The following is a 14,254-nucleotide window of genomic DNA, read 5'->3' on the forward strand; positions in this document are numbered from 1 at the left end:
CACATGTAGTCCATATATGGTACAGACAGACGAAGAAGATACCATGTGCCATAATAGAAGTCCATAATAAAAGCTTCCTGAGATCGCGAAACATGCAAATAGAGACATTTGAAGACTAATAAACACACAATCGCGACGATGTATGGTTTGTCTTCAAGCCACTCAGTCTTCAAATGCTCATCCTTGGGCAGATGAAAAAAGTTTGCTTTTGAGTCGCACTTCAGAACACAGCGTCTCGTCGCCATGATGTTTTCTAGTTTTCACTGGCGTCTTGGAGCGCAATAAGTGGGCGTATCGTATTCAAATAACTTGACAAGTTGACGTCATCTAGTCAGAGAAAAAGCTTCGGTCTTCTAACGATTCTTAAAAATGACTCAGAGTCGACTCTTACTTTTGAAAGAAAATAACTATATATACGGTGCACTGTCATATTTCAAACTTTGCAGGATGTTTTTGTTCACTTAGATCTATGTTACACACTACATGAAAGGTAAATTTCAAAATTCCATGATAGGTGCTCTTTAAAAGTTACATTTTAATCTGGTTTGCCTCGGTGGTCTAACAGCGCTCGTCAATGTCAAAATGACTGAGATGGCCAATCAAATCAAAGTAGGCAGGGTTTACATTCTCTCTTGGCTCATGCACACACAGACGAGCATGTCAATCTATCGGTTAAAGGGATAGTTCACCCAAAAACAAAATGTTTATGTTTATCTGCTTACCCCCAGGGCATCCAAGATGTAGGTGCCTTTGTTTCTTCAGTAGAACACAAATGAAGATTTTTAACTCCAACCGTTGCAGTGTGATAGTCGTATAATGCATGTCAATGGGGATATTTTAGAGTATGAGAGCAGTGAGAGTAAAACCACATAGACATACGAATCCTTATTAAACCATGTGGCTCGTGGCGACACATTGTTGTCTTAAGACATGAAACGATTCTGCGAGAAACCGAACAGTATTTGTTAAATTTTTTAACCTCTTATCAGACGAATGTCATCTAGTATTCCCAGCACCATAACTTCCAGCGAATAAGGTCAAAATACTTGCGTGAGCAAAGATATATATACGTAGATGCCTCATTCGACTGATCCGTGCAGGCACTAACAAGGAATCTATGTATATATCTATGATCCGTCGGTATTTTGCATGTATTTTGACCTTATTCGCAGGAAGTGATGGCACGGTCACAGCTGATGCAGAGCCATAGAAAAAAATTAAATACATTTTTAAATATGGATATTTTTCTTACACAAATGTATCGATTCGCTTCAGAAGGCCTTTATTAACACCCCAGAGGCGCGTGGAGCACGTTATTTGACGGACTGATGCACTTTTATGGACTTCAAAAACAGAGCAACAATTACTATTATAATGCTTGGATTAGCCAGAACATTTTTAATATAACTCCGATTTTAATATAACTTTTCTGAAAAAAGAATGTCATATACACGGATGACTTGAGGGTGAGTAAATCATGGGCTAATTTTCATTTTTTGGGTGAACTATCCCTTTAATGCCATTGTGGAGAGAGACTCGATTCTTTCTTTCTTAATATACAATCATTGATGAACATGTTTGATTTTAATGAAGAAAAAAAAAAAAGAGAGCGGATTAGAACCCAGAACCTTTGACACAGTTTACACAAATTCTACCACCAGACCACGAGAGAATTCAAACGTATTCAGCAGATATATGTATTCCTTCACTAATGCAAATAATCTTGGTACTAGTAATATATGTAACGCAAATTAATGCAAATATTGTTTGCAAATAGTCCCAAAATAATTATTTTCCAACTAGAATTACACTTAGAATTTCGTTCACTGTTCTGTTTCTTTATGCTCCAACAATTACCCCCCCAAATGTTGTAGGCGGGGCTAAGTTTGGCTGGCTTCCAGGGTATTGCTCACCTGTCTGATAAAACACATAATATATTACGTCTTTGGTGTTTCCATGGTTTCTACAAAATAAAATCAAGGGTAATGTAGGTATGTCATTGGTAGGCGACAGTTATTCTAATTAAAAAAAAATCGTAAATATTGTGCCTTTAATTGTTAAATTACACAAACATAATTTATGTATTTAATCTCACTTTATTAATGTCTTGCTGCTGACCTTTAATGGTCCAATTCAACCATACCAATAAGCAAAAATGAGTTTAGTTAAACAGCAGAACAGCTGAATTTGCATTTCCTTCAGCCTGGGGCTTTATTCATATAAAAAAACTAAAAACAAAGAAGCAAGCCCAGCCCAATTAGTTACTTTTTTAGTAAGTAATGTAATATTGTAACTTTCCCCAACACTGGTCTTCATTTGGTAAGACAGACTGACATCAGTTTAACTCTGAGCACATACATAACTGTCTATATGTAAGCTGCAACTGCTTTGGCAAAACAAATGTTACTGGTCATGCCAATAAAGAAGACAAAATGGAAAACCGAGACAGAATAAAATTTGCGGAAAGACATCTATCATTAATGGAAATTCTGATGGTGTTTAGCTTGTTCAATATTTAATAATTATTCTTTATAAAAGCTATTCATCATTTCATTCTACAACATGAATATTAACACAGTCTTACCCCTCCTTTATGAATGAGTAGCTGCTTCAACAGGTTCATGCGAGGCACTTTTGGTGGAGGATGAAATTGGACTAGCAGCTTCAATGAGCAACATCTTTCTACATCAGACACGTCAGCACAATTGTACAACAGCCTTTCAATAAATGAGAATACGGACATATTCTCAAGCAATTCTTCAACCATAAGCTCTATGAATTATTAACACCTCCAGAACAAAATACAATCTGTCAGAAAAAATTAAAACATTTATTGGGTATAAATATATTACATACACGCTACAGATACAGATAAGTCTTACATACATAGGGTAGTATTTGCAAAAATCTATACATTAACATTGATATGGCAGTTTCTTTTATATATATGCATATGAAATTGTCTAACATTTACAATACGAGAAAAATGTATGACTTTAAAAATTGTAGATCATGACAAGCCTGGAATGTTTTGTATATTTTTCCTTTACGGTCTTTTTTTATTTTTTATTTTTTTTAAACTCTGAGGTAAAAATACACTTTTTTTTGGAAAATACTTGAATACACTTACGGTTCTATACATTTCTCTGGGATGACGGAGAGCGGATCGATCTCCAAACCATCATTTTCAAATTCATTTTCATATTTAAAACAGAGCACAAACAAAACAAAGATGAAACGGAATAAAATACAATATAAAAATACAAAACTATACTTGGGCCACAAAACTTGTCGTGTGTTCTTTTGAAATTTTACAAGGACCAATAAGAAAACAAACAAACAAAAACATACAAATTGAGATCATCGGTTGGGATCAAGCACTACTTACATAAATGGGCAAAAAAAAAAAAAAAAATTCACTAACAATAAAAGGACCCCAATGTACTTTCAGACTTTCCACTAAACATGTTCAAGCCTGAGCGGGCCAGTTTTACAGACATTTCTTACTGCACAATACTCTCGATATGAAAGCAATAGCAACATTGACTAGGAAATACAGTTTTATCAAGATAAATCTATTAAAGATTAATGTTTCACTTTAAAAAGTGCTTAATTTCTGTTAGTTGTCATACTATATATCTCTATATATAATTCCTTAGCAAAAATACTGGAATAAATTCACTATTGCGTTATGACGTCTGGAAAATAAAAGGAAATGAGAAATGTCCGTGTGTCTGAAACGGTTTGATTGTTTTGCTTTCCTTTTGGCGTGAAACGGCATGTAAGATTTCACCTCAGAAGGATTATCTAAATAAATGGCACAATTTTCACTACAGAAAAAAAAAAAAGTGTAGTCACAGACGAAGTTTAACTTAAACTTGTGTTTTTCCTTTTCAAGAAACGATGTTCTAGTGTTACAAAGGATTTCTCAAGTAACCCTTTAAATAACAATAAGAAGCAACATAAAAGTGGACAAGCTTCCGCTTTGGCAAACAGTAAGATAACATAAGCGTCATAACACTCTTTAGCAATGCCGAAATGTAGCTATGTACTGTATGTCCCGTTACACACTCACAAATAATAATAATAATAAATCGGTTAAACGTTTGCTACGGTTCTCTATGAAAAGACAACTAACTGGAGTTCGGCACTTTGTAATAGGAGATGAACAGACATTTGGTTATATATAAATGTTTCAGCATGGTACATGCTACATGTTCCCAATTAATGAAAGACATAAACATAACCAGAATTATGAATGAAAGGAATGCTGGCCTTTATCGGTAATCTACAATACATTAAAAAAAAAAAACATGCTACAAGAGAGGGAAAAAAAAAAAATAATAGTACATAACTACATCTCTTAATTTCTTGAAAAATAAATAAATGAAGATTGCACTTTAATTGCCATTTAAAGTACTGTATGCAATAGATAGTATAAATAACCCTAAAGGATGATACCTTACTTTCCCATTAACTTTGGCAAAGATATTCTGAGCTAGTAAACGATTTGCTTACGAACAACTGGAGCAAGGCACAGCTTAGGTGAGAAAACAGATTCAAACGGAATGGCGCTACTGACGACAGCGATATCAGAATCGCTCGGCAACGTTTAGTGTTTCGCAGCACCCTCTCAGAAACATAGTATTTACTTCTTCACCCTTAAAAAGTCCATGTCCCTGAGGTACAATACAGGCTGTCAGTTTGTTTCTCCTTTTTAAACCTCCTAACCGGTTCTGCAAATGTAATGTGGGAGAAACTCTTTGGATTGATGGGAACTGCTGGTTTGTACCTTTTACTTGGCTAATGATGCACTGCAAGCACATCAGGCTGTTTTGGCATGAATATCAGGTGCAGCGGGTGGAGGAATTCACTGCTGCTTTTGACAATAACCTTGGTAAAGCACCTTAGAAATGCCCAACTGGCTTTCACGGATTCAAAGAAGATGAAACATTCAATGCGTTGACACAGGCCGGAGAGAAAACTCAAACGGGGACGAACGCACGCCATTCACAGAGTGAGGAAACGGGCTATTTCGCTTCCACAGCTACGCACTGGCTTTTGTGTCTCCAGCCGTCAGCTGGTCCCTGGATCTACAGACACCACACAGCGCCCAAGATCAATCTAAGAGGGCGACGTTAGCCTAGCCAAGTCATCCGAAAGGGGGCCGGAAGGCGAGAAGTAGCCCCTGTGTCGCTGCACCTTAGGACTAGATGGCCAGTTGTCTTCGGCGGAAAGAGGGTGCGAGGCTGTTACCGGACGCGTGGAACGTCAAACTTCCCTTACCCCTCGTCCGCCACCACTACTGACCACAGATAAAGCACCATAGATTGTGAACTGACACGCTCCGAAAGAGAGATCTACTTTAAACTCATCGTTACTTATATTACAATAGCTCTATAGAATCTTATAGATTTATATTTGTATCTATATATATTAGATAACTGATTCCATTCGTAGGAAAAATAAACACACAATAGCAGCATCACTTAAAACCACACTTGGATTGCAACTTGCTTTGGCAGCTTAATGCAGGGGGCTTTTACAACAGTCTTACTACGGTAACAGTATGTCGTGTTTCTGAGAAGGATCGTGGTGATGCGTACTGTGACGCACAAACAAAAGGCGAACCTCACGTGATTACGTCTAGTAAAACGGCACTGGGTGAACTGTGATCGTGGGCATTACACCATGATAAAGCTATGATACTCGTATATGGCTGTGAAACAAAAGCACACTTGGATAAAACAAAGTAAGGCCATGAACGTGGAGAAAATACCAATACATTTTCCTCCCAACATATACGTACACTTAAAGGGATACAAAAAACGAAGCATGCAAAAACAGCTCTTCGTAAGGCTTGATGATGTGGTTTTGCCTCCCCAAGAGTTCAGAGCAAAATCCACACGCTGTAAAAGAGCGAGTGACACGGTGATGCACAGGCAGGCAGGCTGGAAGGCATCAGAGAGAGAGAGAGAGAGAGAGGATGAAAGACAAGAAGAGAGCCTGTATAACATTCTCAGCCTACAGTATGTCGCATCGGATGTATACTTTAAGTGTTTGTGTGTTACTCGAAACGTAAATGTTTTCTTTCTTGGCTGGCTGCTGGTTCTGCGTTGCTTTTTAATATCTTCACTTCATGAAGAAGTATTCCACCACAAAAGCGATGAGGAAAGACAGGGCCGCGAAAGCCCCGACTAAGACCGCCGCGAAGCGTTCGTCCGTGGCGAACATGCCGCTGGGCTTCAGGGTCTCGGCGGAGCTGAGCTCTCCGGGGAGGGCGAGCTCCGTGCGCCGCAGTGTGAAGAGCGAGGATGGGCTGAGGGGTCCGCACAGCTCCTGCGTGCTGTCCTGACACCGCCGGCACACGTACACGCGGAAGCGATAGTCTGTGTTGTTTTGCAGGCCCGAGATCTGGAAGGTTGTGTCCTCTCCCTTATATAACTGAAAGAAATAAAGAAAGGATAAAATAAGTAAAAAATACAGCTTTATATGCTCAAACTGCATAAAACTCATTAACACCAACAACTGGTCACCATCAGGAATTGTCAAGTTTATCGCATTTATGGCATAATGTTGACTACCACAGAAAATAATCTTAGTTACACATTTTTTCACAATTTGTGGTTTAAAAGCAGAAAATGCAAGCTTGTGTTATACAATTATTATTAATAATATAATACAATAAAATATATATGATTAACAATGATACTTATTAATACTATTAATTATAAAATAAAATGTATGTAATTGTTTTTAAATAATAAACTAATATGTAATTGTTTTTAAATAATCAACTAATATTTGCATTATTAACCCATTTAAGCCCACCGGCAACAACAGTTGCCGCGGTGTATAGTTGTCATTTTCCTTTTGTAGGTATTTTTCTAGTATCCATATTTTAAATCTCAATGACATGCAAGAAAACAACCATATAAAGGATTTCAAGAGAAAAAAAGGTATTAACTTCCTTCCTGTCACATGGGACTGCCAACTTCCTACCCCTACTTCTAGGAAGCATAATGAAGGCAAACCCTCCCAAACAAAGGTTATTTTCATGTTACTAATAAGTATTTTTTGTTGACATTATATATACACACACATAATCGTGAAGGTCTCTAGAATCATGCAAACAAAACAATTCTTACAAGAGATCTATAGTTTTTTGTACACTTAGTCAAAAGTCCAAGCAGCAACTATAGTTGCCGGAGGGCAAATGACTTGTAAGTACATATAATGGGGAAATGGGGTATACTGTGTTAATAGGTTCATAAATCAAGGTTTTTGGTCTTTAGTGCTTTTTTGCTTTCATAATATCCTACCTAAAACATAACTTAACCCTTTAACTGACATCTCTACACTACAGTAGACCTTAATTCGATAGGGAAAAATATCATATTTTATGATATGTCTTGTAAGGGCCAAAATATTGAGACCCCTTCATCCAGTTTGGAATGGATGCGTTTCATTCTAATCAGTCAAGGACCCTAATTCTTTTTATGACTAGTAGCTTACGATTCCATTATAATGTGGAAATTCAGACAAGTAATGAGTTTACATTTACATTATTATATGAAATCACCTACTACAGTCAGCCATTGAATACTATGGGACTATTTATTTATTTTTGTAATATAAATTATATATAATTTTTTCGTCATTATATTAATTTATTTTCATTTAACTTTTTGATACACAATGCTCTGTTGGGGCAACTTAATGGCTGCACTTTGTTCTGCACTATGTTCCACCACTTTAAGACAAATGTATTTGTTTTTTTCTTGTATTTTCATATTCAACAGATTATAAGATAGATGCAGCTTTTTTGAGTTTGCATCGAATGTTCTTCGACTTTTATACACAATACATTTGTTTATGAATAAATATTGATCTGTTGAAAGCAGTTAAATCTGAGTAAGATGACAAATGTTTTCCTCCTAGTCAAATTTGACATTGAAGGGGTGCATACAACATATTTGCCGCACATTCAAATATGATTTTCAAGAAAAAAAACTAAAACCTGGGGAAAATAAATGCAGAACATGTTCACATAGGACACTATTAACATGACTATATGCATGAAACCATTCAGAAAAATTTGGGCACAAATGGGTTAAAATAAATATGAATCTAATTTTTGTTAAAGCATGTACTTTTATAATAATAATAATAATTATTTAATAATATTTAAATAAACTATTATTATCATCAATGTTTAGTAATTAATGCATTTCATAATAATAATATTAAATAATCAGTATCAATTAAAATAAATATAAATGTTATAAACAACAAAAACAAAAATGAATGAATGAAAGAAAGAATGAATGAATGACATTGAACGTTTGGAGCTAGTGATTGGATATAGTGATAGTGATTCTATCTATCAGGATAAAGTATAATAATAATAATAATTCAAAAAAAGTAATATTAGGTAAAGGAGCGTTCAACATTTATTAAAGTAAGAGCACAGGGAAGCCTTTCTATGTCAATATGATAGATAGTGGTCAATAGGGTGCATTCCTCATGTGAGCGAGCTTTCATATCCTGTAGTTCTGACAATGCCACAAAAATGGTATGAAAGAGATTCTAGATAAGGAAACTAACACTGAAAAGATGATTTTCACCAGGAAAACATATCTTCCACTTACACTACATGCATGATATGCTGTTACTAACATGAACAAACATTCAAGGAAGTCTGATTAAAATGCAGAATAGGTCATGTGTGGGAAGAAAAGCCCATTCTAACTGACACAACACAGAGCACTTGCTATGTATGAGGCTTTTCACATGTGGCTGCTTTCGGTTGCCAAACAACAGCTGTTCAATTTCACTGGAAAGCCACCCACAATTTGTAACCTTCCTTACGCACTGTTAAGATGGACACATTAGGAGGGGGGGGGATCACTAGAAGTCAAAACGTGCAGCTCTAACAGTACAGGAGATGAATATTAAGACCCTTATTGTAGGCTTGCTGCGATAGTCAGTGTTGCCAGTGTTCAAGCAAAACACCGGTTACATCACTTGCCCAACGTGGCACCGCCCCCCACCGTTGTTTTGATTTTTATAATAATGCACAATTACCATCGCACACCTGTAGGTAATCGATAGGTGCGTAGGACAAAGGATAACCAAATCCAAAAATCTCAACGAATAAAGGGAAATCCCGCACACTATCAGTACTTGCAAAAAATATGAAAACTTTTTATTAGAAAAGTTTCGGTCTACTGACCTTCATCAGGCATATACCATATATACCATATTGCTAATAAAAAGTTTTCATATTTTATGCAAGTACTGATAGTGTGCCGGATTTCCCTTTAATCGTTGAGGTTTTTATAATAATAAAATCATTTAGTTCAATTAGAGAACAGACACTACAATTAAAAACTGAACGTGTCTGCTTAATACAGCATGAGCCGAACGAGAGTCAGATTTCATTCATCACGAGAGCGAAGAGCTGACAGCCTATTTAAGTGAGTTTGTCATTGTACTGTTTTGTTGTGTTTTTCATTAATAATAATAATAATAATAGGCTAATGCAGAAGTTTTCAAACTTCATGATGCCAAGGACCCCCAAATATGATGAACCTTTTATGAGGGACCCCCTTCCTACAATCCATCTATATATTTGTATGTATGAAAAAACATTTCAACTGTTAGATAAGTAGTAAGTGTGACATAATAAATACAACATATTGTTTCCAAACTTAAATCGGCTATGCTTAATGTTGGATGTATAAACCCGAAGAAGAACACTTTCAATGAAAAGGATTTGTATAAGCAACTTTCACAATAAATGTATGTAAGCAGATTACGTAAGCAGATAAAGGGGACTATAGTGAGAAAAACTCACTAGAAAGATACAAAGCAAACATATACTACAATACAATAGAAAATATGTATACGGCAAGAAAGGAGAGAAACATTTAGAAATGAAACCGTTAGAATATTTGGTAGACTATCTATTTTTGCCTTGTCTTTTTATTCTCTGAAATTTTCTGGGGACCCCTTAGAACCTTCTGGAGGACCCCTGGGGGTCCCCGGACCCCAGTTTGAAAACCCCTGGGCTAATGAACCCACAATTCAAGCAACCCGCCCCCGAATTGGCGCTCATTCTAAACCGAAAGTAAAATGAGCACGGTCGCACAGGCATTCATTCATGGAGTCTGCAATGTCATTCTTTTACGGCCGCACAGTCATTCACGGTGTGTGTCCAGTCTGGCGTGTTTTCAGTTCATGCCTATGGAAGCTTAACTTTCATAGGAATTCATTGAAAACACTCGCTTTGCTCCGCTCCGTTATGAATGCCCGAGTGGCCGTGCGCATTTTACTTTCGGTTTAAAATTTGCAATTTGAAAAAGCCCCCGCCTGTGATACCGGTTTTTATCAGCGTCGATTAACCGGTGGGAAAATCTCCTCACAGTCACATCCCTACTTCATTGTTTATTCCAGATGCACGGAAAAAAGTGGCACGGCACAAAGGTGTACAAAAAAATTATGAGAGAGGAACATTTGATTTCCAAGAGGAAAAGAACTTCAGCTTACAGTGCCCATCAGACTTTAGAAAACACTAATGTATCAAAGATACACACAAGCTATGCAAATACATTTGGAAACGGTCCCTTTCAGCAGTATAATGCATTGAAAAAGATAAACTTAATAGAAGTTGTTTCTGGCAACCCTTTTTGACAGCTACTATTTCATTTTTCCATTTGCAGGGAGGAATGAAACAGATGCCATTTGAGTTCAGAAGAGCGTATAAAACTGAGACGGCAATGCGTCCGTTAATGAAAGTTGACAAAAACAAGCCAATTACTCATGAGCAGACAAAATAAACCTAAAAACAAGCTGAATCTAACAGAACAATAAAAAAAAGTACAATGCAATGAAATAAAACACACACCAGTTTATTCCGGTCCATGAGTGCTGACATTTCATATAACAGCACAGAGAGATTTCACTATTTGCATCACTTAGCATTTATGTTATCATAGTCGATATTGAATATTTTATTGTTCATGCTCTTTCCCTCAGTTTTTACATTTAAATGACTCTTTCCATTACCTGTTGCTCAAAGTTAATCTTTAAAAGCACTAAAAAATGTAATAATGTTAAATGTAACCTTTATCAAATCTCAAAACGAATATCCATTTTCCATACTGTACATTATAATGTGGTGATGCTTAAACTAACGTGTAGCATTTAAAAAGTGTTTTGTGCTTTTCTAAATTTGATTTATATTGAGTAAAAAAAAGTGCAGAATTTTATTAAATCGAAAATGTATTGATTATCGACCATAACATTAATATAATTACAGGCCAAAATTGCAACTAACTTTAACATTAAGGGCCCTATTTTAACGATCTGAGCGCATGGTCTGAAGAGCAGGTGCATTTAGGAAGTGTCCAAATCCACTTTTGCTGGTTTAATGGTGGAAAAAAATGGTACAAAAGGGTTGTCCCTAGTCTCTTAATGAGTCATGGGTGTGTTTTGGGGCGTAACGTGCAATAAACCAATCAGAGTTTCATCTCCCATTCCCTTTAAAAGCCAGTTGGGCTTGCACCATGGCGGATTCACTATTTACATGGTGGAATTTGCGAGCGGAAAGACTGAACGCTTCTCCAGAGAGGAATCCTTTTATTTTGAATATTTAAAAATGTTTGTGTGCTGCTGCGCGTCCCTGTGTGTGCAATACGCAGAGTGTACGCACCCACATTACTAACGCACCCTTTAAATAACACTAAAACTACTGCGCTTTTGACTTTAGACCAGGTTTTTGTTGGTCAATGGCGGAGTCGTTTTCAGTTCCTCAAAATAGCAACGCGCCAACAATGCGCCTGAACACACCTCATTTTCAGACCAGCACTCCAATGGCCGAACAGATGGTGCCAGTGCATTTGCTATTTAAACAACGTGGCGCTGGACGTGAAAATGATAATGAAAATGTGTCAGGCTGAAACTAGCAAAAAACAATTGGGTCGCGCCTGGCATCGCACTGCGTCGGGGGTATGATAGGGCCCCAAATGGCAAGATGTCTGTGCTTATATCATTTTAATTCAGTAAATGAATAGTGAACATGCTTTGGCTGTACAGTTAGCTGGTGGAAAATGATCTGAGATGTAGACGGGATTTGTGCTGGATCCCTGCTCTGTCTCCAACTTTGAGATGTTTTATATAGTGGAATAAGCTGGTGAAATTGAGATGTACGCTAGTTGCTAGCCACCTTAGCACAGAGCTCACACAGACACATCAGAAGCAGAGCAAACAGAACACAGCATCTGCTGCCATTAAACGCTCACTTCTCTCTACAAGCAAACAACCCTGCTCCTGACTCACATCCATTTTAAAAGCTGACAGGACAAGGCACACATTAGCACAGTAATAGGAACTACATTAGACATTAGAGCAGCAGGGCTCTCGCCCCTAGCAGAGAAATATATGAGTGAAGGAAGGGATCTGATTGGCTTGCTCTGGTCATGACAGAAGCGGTCATGTAGAACTCCATGGAGAGACCTCGTGGCCTTCAGAACCGCTCTGCTCAGTGGATTTAGATTCACCGGATGATCTACTAATGTGGCCATTAAATGTAAAATGATGGCACATTTGTAACAGAATTGACAAAAAATGTGTGCAATAATGTCAGTGTGGAGTGAATGATAATAATACTCCCTCTGTGGGAAACCAGGGACTCAAACACGACTATCACAAAGGGACAAACAGTAACACTTAACTATAAAGTAACTTTGCAACTACATGTCAACTACCAGTCATTAGAGTATTAGTAGACTTAAAGGTGAACTATGTAGGATTTTTGCAGTAAAACATCCAGAAACCACTAGGCCAGTGTTATATATTTTGTTCAGTTGAGTGCTTAGAATATCCCAAATGTTTTCAACTATTTGTAAATCGTGAGAAAATTGCTATTTTAACCAAGGAGCCGGGACGTGTGAGCTATGCGTGTGAGGGAGTCGCCTGTCGATTGCGTCATATCTGCGTCACCCTCGGTCTCCGGTTTTATTCAGTGAAACACTTTACTCTCACTGCAGTGTGAACAAGTGTCATAGCAGCCGCCGAGCGAACGTCATAACTTCCTTTTCAACACACTCAGATATATCTAATACGATAAACAGAGCTGCGTTACCTCACACTCAGCACTGGAGAAGAGGAAGTGCCGCCGGCAACCGTGTCATAATAAAAGTCCCGCCAGCGACTATGCCATAATAACAGTCCCGCTCTTCAATCGCTCCTGCGGCCTTGCTCAGCTCCACAACACTCGCTCCTGCTCTGCTTCAGACTACAGTAATGTTAATAATCGCATCCATGAACATGATTTCTGCCCGAGTCCTATCCTGACTGTTTCCCACCGGCTGTGAGGTGAAGACCACATGTCCCGAGATTCTGCGCTCAAACGTGGCGTCATCAAACTACGCCTTTGTTTTGAACAGGCGACCTCTAGTGGACGGAAAAGTTACATAGTGTAGCTTTAAAGGGATAGTTCACCCAAAAATAAAAAAATTAGCCCATGATTTACACACCCTCAAGCCATCTTAGGTGTATATGACATTCTTCTTTCAGACGAACACAATTAGAGTTATATTAAAAAAAATGTCTTGGCTAATCCAAGCATTATAATTGAGCCCAAAATAAGAATCCCAAAAAAGTGATTCAGAAGGCCTTTATTAACCCCCCGGAACAATATGGCTATAATGGATCGATGCACTTTTTTGGGCTTCAAATTTTGGGCTCCCATTCACTGCCATTATAAAGCTTGGAAGAGCCAGGACATTTTTTAATATAACTCCGATTGTATTCATCTGAAAGAAGAAATGTCATATTAGCCTAGGATGGCTTGAGGGTGGGTAAATCATGGGCTAATTTTCATTTTTGGGTGAACTATCCCTTTAATATCTGCTAAACATTATTTTGACGGTTCCCCAAAAGCCGGGTGCACACTGTGATTTATAATAGTCCTTTAGGATTGTTCCTTGTCAGATTGTACGAAAATGATCCCCGCTGTAAGTCATGTCACACTGTAAGAAGTTGTCATTAATGTCAGACTGTACGCTATGTCAAGCCACGCTAAAAACGGACGCACGCAAGAAAACTCGTCCAGAGTTTTATATCATCAATCAATGTTCGTTGACAGTCAGCTGCATTACACGTGGGATTGAAGTGGTGGCTACAAAGAAATCTCTAGCACTCATTTTGGTCATAGTTTGTCTTGAAAAAAGAAGATAATTTGACGGTC

The 14,254-nt window shown here is 37.5% G+C and overlaps 1 protein-coding gene across 1 annotated transcript in view; it reads right to left on the reverse strand.

Moving 5' to 3' along the window:
* Positions 1-2,816: 2,816 nt before the first annotated feature.
* Positions 2,817-14,254, reverse strand: part of fndc3ba (fibronectin type III domain containing 3Ba) — a 161,805-nt gene continuing 150,367 nt past the window's right edge. The window contains exon 26 of the mRNA XM_079819095.1: positions 2,817-6,444. Coding sequence (XP_079675221.1) covers positions 6,133-6,444 — 312 coding nt within the window. The 3' untranslated portion in view covers positions 2,817-6,132. The remainder of the gene's footprint in view (positions 6,445-14,254) is intronic.

This window comes from Gobio gobio (genome assembly GCF_949357685.1).
Source record: "Gobio gobio genome assembly, chromosome: 6".
Classification (NCBI taxonomy): domain Eukaryota; kingdom Metazoa; phylum Chordata; class Actinopteri; order Cypriniformes; family Gobionidae; genus Gobio; species Gobio gobio.